Source organism: Protopterus annectens, chromosome 12.part0, assembly GCF_019279795.1.
Source record: "Protopterus annectens isolate FY-2018-M chromosome 12.part0, PAN1.0, whole genome shotgun sequence".
Classification (NCBI taxonomy): Eukaryota; Metazoa; Chordata; order Ceratodontiformes; family Protopteridae; genus Protopterus; species Protopterus annectens.
In genome coordinates, this window is record NC_056746.1 from 942,920,875 (window position 1) to 942,925,576 (window position 4,702).

The window sequence follows — 4,702 nt, forward strand, 5'->3', positions numbered from 1 at the left end:
GGTATTGAAGAACTAAATGTTTTACAGATGTAAAACCTGCAGTATGATTACTGTTGCCAGACAGACAGCAGTCTTCACACGAGAGGTTAATAAGTGCCAACAGCCTTAAAAGCTAACACTTCATTTAACAGCTTTTAAGACTGGCTGTGCTTCATGCCTCTCTTTTGTGGTAGTCACTAACTGCTATTAATGCTCTACGGAGAGAGGACTATAAATAAAAGAGTTGAGGGGTGGTTAACAAGATAGTCTTTTCTCAGATTTTGGTGCATAATTACGGTACTCTATGCACTGCACCAAAAATTACGTTAATTTTTTTTTCAGGGTATAGTCAAACAATGGAGATCACTACTTCAAGTGAGCATAAGACACTAGCTAGCATTGTTTACTAGCCATATGAAAGTCAGCTGTAGACAGAATCAAGAAAGACTGTTTAACTAGTCATTGCAGGGGTCCACTTTAATATACATTTTGAGGCCAGGCAATTTCACAGTCAAAAGCTCTGTTGGGCAGTTTTTTTGTATTTTCCCCATCACTAGATAAGATATACATGCCAATATGTTGGAAACATAACAGACAAACAGAAATATGACCAAAATGTACAAGTCTACGGATATTCCTGTAGAAAGTACTGCACATTGCATTAGTAAATATTTTGCCCTGGTTAACACCTTTTCATACAAGGGGTATTCCTTTGCAGCTCCTCATGATGCGGTGATTCGAGGTCATCAACAAAAGCAACATACTCTTACTTCAAAAAGATTTCCAAATACGTTTTGGCAGATATGTACCTTTAATATTCTAAGAAACAATTCCCCTAAACTTTTAAAAGTAGTCTACAGTGATTTACCAGACTATCAGTGCAGCAATGCTGAAAACTTGCTATGTGAAACACCACAACTTAGAACACTACATGCACATATATTTCTATTTCTTGTGCATACTATAATTAACAGCCAACTAAGGAACATTTTATTCACTTCACTCAGTGTTACAGAGTTTACTTTTATACGAGTACTGAAAATCCTGAACTCTGTATCTCAGAAAAATTATATTCCTAAACACTAAAAGCTAAAATACTAGCTATTTATATAGATGTTACAATAACACAGAGACATCTATACAAAAATGCATTTAAAACTAAAATTGCTAATTTACTCTAGTAGAAAGAATTACCAACACTAAGTTATAACCTATTTAAATAAAACATTTAAAGAACTTTTGGTGAATAATGGAAATCTTACTTTACCCCTCCTTATACGTAATCTTAATAAAACCTTAAACTTACTTTTATGGAGGGATTGAAATCTTACTTTATCCTCCTTTAACAGCATAGGATACAAAACAAAACTGTATTTTCTATCCTTGGTAATTCTGCTAGGCCTTAGCTCTAACTGCCAATGAAAATTACCCAGACAAATTCACATAATGAAAACTCCAGTTTGCCTCCTTTGAAGATCTCCCTCGCACATTCAGCCTTCTACACAACTAGAAGTCCAGCATGATTCTGCAAAGAGTTTCAGTTCAAACCCACTTTAAATCAATCAGTATGATCAGCGAATGCCTTTTCTACGCCTTGTACACTAATGCCAAATATTGTTTTAAAGCACTAGAATTGGGATTCTGCATTATAAAATTATCAGATTAAGCAAACACTAGGGAAAATTGGCATAATGCTTAGAATTCAGGTTTGAAATACCAATTACAGTAGTCAGGAAGAGGTTATATAAGTTCCAGAATGAGCAGACTGCAAATATAAGGCGCAAGAGGGACAACGTGAAATTGAAAAATGTGTTTGATTACAGAAGGTTTAAAAAAATAAATCTAATAAATACAATCTATAATTAAAATAACGTTCTGATCTTTCATGTTAAGTTTGACACTACTAAAGACATCTATAAACAGCTGAAAAAAAGCCTTCCAGGTGGCAAGCATTACACGAAGAATGTATGGCACATAGCCATCCTAACACTTGACAAATGTTTCCTACATCGTGAGCGGTACACAGAATTCCATGCTAAAGTTAAGTTAAATCCCAGCTGTCCCATCCCACACCAATGAAACAAAAGCCCATCCAGCAAAATCATGCACTGGACATATCCAGTAAATAATAAAAATTGTGGTAATACCTGGAGGACACATCACAGAAAACAAAACAGCTCTTAAATTCAAAGCATTTCAAAATCATCTAGATTTTTTGATTGAAGCTTTGTTTAAAACATTCTAACAGTGCTTGATAAGCTTGCAAATAAGGAAACAAATAATAGAACTAACACAGCATTTGCACAGTTCTTTATAACGCAAGTCCAAGTTTTACCACAAATATTTTTAATTAAAAAAAAAAAAAAAACTTTTGTGGGGGGTGCAGATCATGATGTTAAATAAATATCAAACAGAACTACGAGAACCAGTCATTACATGCTATTTAACACAAACACATCATACTTAGAAGCTTAAACTACGACGTCAGAAAAGCAATTCTCAGTCATTACCCGACTGTGACTCGGTACCAGGATGATTAAAATCACATAATTACGCAACACAAAAACACAGTCCGTATCCGCAACATTTATTAGAAAAATGTTATCTCATACATATTGACTACACACTGACACTTAAGTCAGTAAACCCAATGTAAGGAACTGCAAAACGTACTTCTCAACCTGCAGACATTGAAAATAGGAACATCCAGCTAAAAATCTGGACATCTAATAAGCATAACATTTGAATACCAAAAAGTGCATAACACTTCCCTATTCCAGAAGGAATGTGGGACACTACTCAGCAACACTGCTGGATAAGTATAAACACATTATCAAAGAGACAGTGTAATGTTCGAGCTCTACCACACAAGGTCAGTAGTTTTTGCTGGAGATGTAAGATAGGTCTCTTTTTTTAAGCTGTTAATGCCACTAGTATTGTTTATCATGTAGTGCAGTTTCTTGTGTACTAGACATATACTTTTCAACTTTACAGATTTTTGTCTCATATTTTTAGTCTGTTTCTCAATAAAACTGTGCTTTTCTAGCAAATCATTGAGGATTGAAGTCAGAAAATAATGAAATACATTTGAGATTCACACTTTATACCCCTCAGAAAATGCATGCCAATGTAAAATCTGTTATTGGATCAACCTGATAAATTTGTAAGGACAATATTTAAAAAAAGTCTTATTTTTGGGCCTTTGTGCCATCATTATGTATGGCTTTGTCCAGATTTCCTGTACTAAGTCTTGGTACATGAACACTTTTCAAATGCTCAAAACCTCACCAAGTAGAACGTCTTTGGGACCAAAGATAGTCAAGTACACAATGCAAATGTAGTAGCATGTTATCAAATGCCAATGAAATGTTCATAGGTGTGAAGGGAGAGGATGGGAGAGGATGGACATACCTCTCAACTGTACACATTTTCGCAGAATGTCCAGATTTTTGCCTCATATTTTTGGTCCATTTTTCATAAAATTGTGCTTTTCTGGCAAATTAGTGGCAAATAATTAAATACTGAAGTTAGAAAATAATGACAGACATTGGATTCAGAATCCATACCCTTCAGAAAATCCATGCCAATGCAAAACCTGATATTCTATCAGCTTTCTAGGTTTGCAAGAGCAATATTTAAAAATTGTCCCTATTTTTGAGCCTCTTTCCCACTTTTATTTATGGCTTTGTCCAGATATCTTGTTCTAAGAGGTTGAGAGGTATAAGATGGGTGCTAATTTGTTGTTCTAAGAGGTTGAGAGGTGTAAGAAGGGTGCCAACGTTGAAAATAATTTATTAGTTTTCCGGGTCTGGTATCCACAGTGTAGTCCAAACTTTTGTAAAGTGCAAATGTTTTGCTGCATGAAACAAAATTTACTCTCTGCAAAGAATATAAAAATGTCTCGATGAAACACAGTAAACGTAGGAAATCACTAATTACTCTACTAAACTACACAAGTAAACTCTGACACAGCAAAGCACTGCAAACGGAATTCATGATGCCCCAAATGCAGAGGGGGACACACTCACCGCAGCATTGCTACGTGAAGTCAGAGGACTGGTGGAGTAATTACTCACTTGCTCGGCTAATATCTGACGACTTTGGATGGCATTGTTCCGCATTAGCAAGAACGCGTCAGTTAACCGTCTGGTTGCCATCTCCAACTTTTGAATGTCTCTTAAAATGTTATGCCAAATACTTTTCTGGGGACCCCCACACTAGGACTAACGAGCCCCACGATGCGGCACAGCGCGGTAGGTAACTCAGCAGCCCCTAGCATAAACAGCTGAGTGGGGGGCCCAAATAGCAAGCAGCACCGAGAAGGCTCACAGTGCTAATATTGTACAATAAACAAGTTTAAACTCGCCACAAGTAAACGCATACGCAGCACCACAAAAGACGAAAGTCCAGACTCAAGCCTTCGCTTCCTTATAATCAGCTGATATCATAACCTGAATATGAACGACATCGACGTTTCCTGGTTGTGCTCCATGAAATGGTTTCCGTCCACTCAGGAAACTGATCCACACAATTATTCAAATGTAAAGTTCCGACAATATTCTTATTTCAAAAAGCATAAAAGGATTGACTTTAGATGTCAGCTGTCACCATACCTCTCGAAGTCTTAGTGCAAGAAGTCTGGACAAAGCCTAGAATAATGGGGGAACGAAGGCCCAAAATAGGGACAGATTTTAAATATTGCTCTTATAAACTTAGAAGGTTG

At 36.3% G+C, this 4,702-nt stretch overlaps 1 protein-coding gene across 1 annotated transcript in view; it reads right to left on the reverse strand.

Moving 5' to 3' along the window:
• Nucleotides 1-4,479, reverse strand: part of STX16 (syntaxin 16) — a 379,775-nt gene extending 375,296 nt beyond the window's left edge. The window contains exon 1 of the mRNA XM_044089972.1: nt 4,004-4,479. Within this exon, the coding sequence (XP_043945907.1) occupies nt 4,004-4,136 (133 nt within the window). The 5' untranslated portion in view covers nt 4,137-4,479. The remainder of the gene's footprint in view (nt 1-4,003) is intronic.
• Nucleotides 4,480-4,702: the final 223 nt, after the last annotated feature.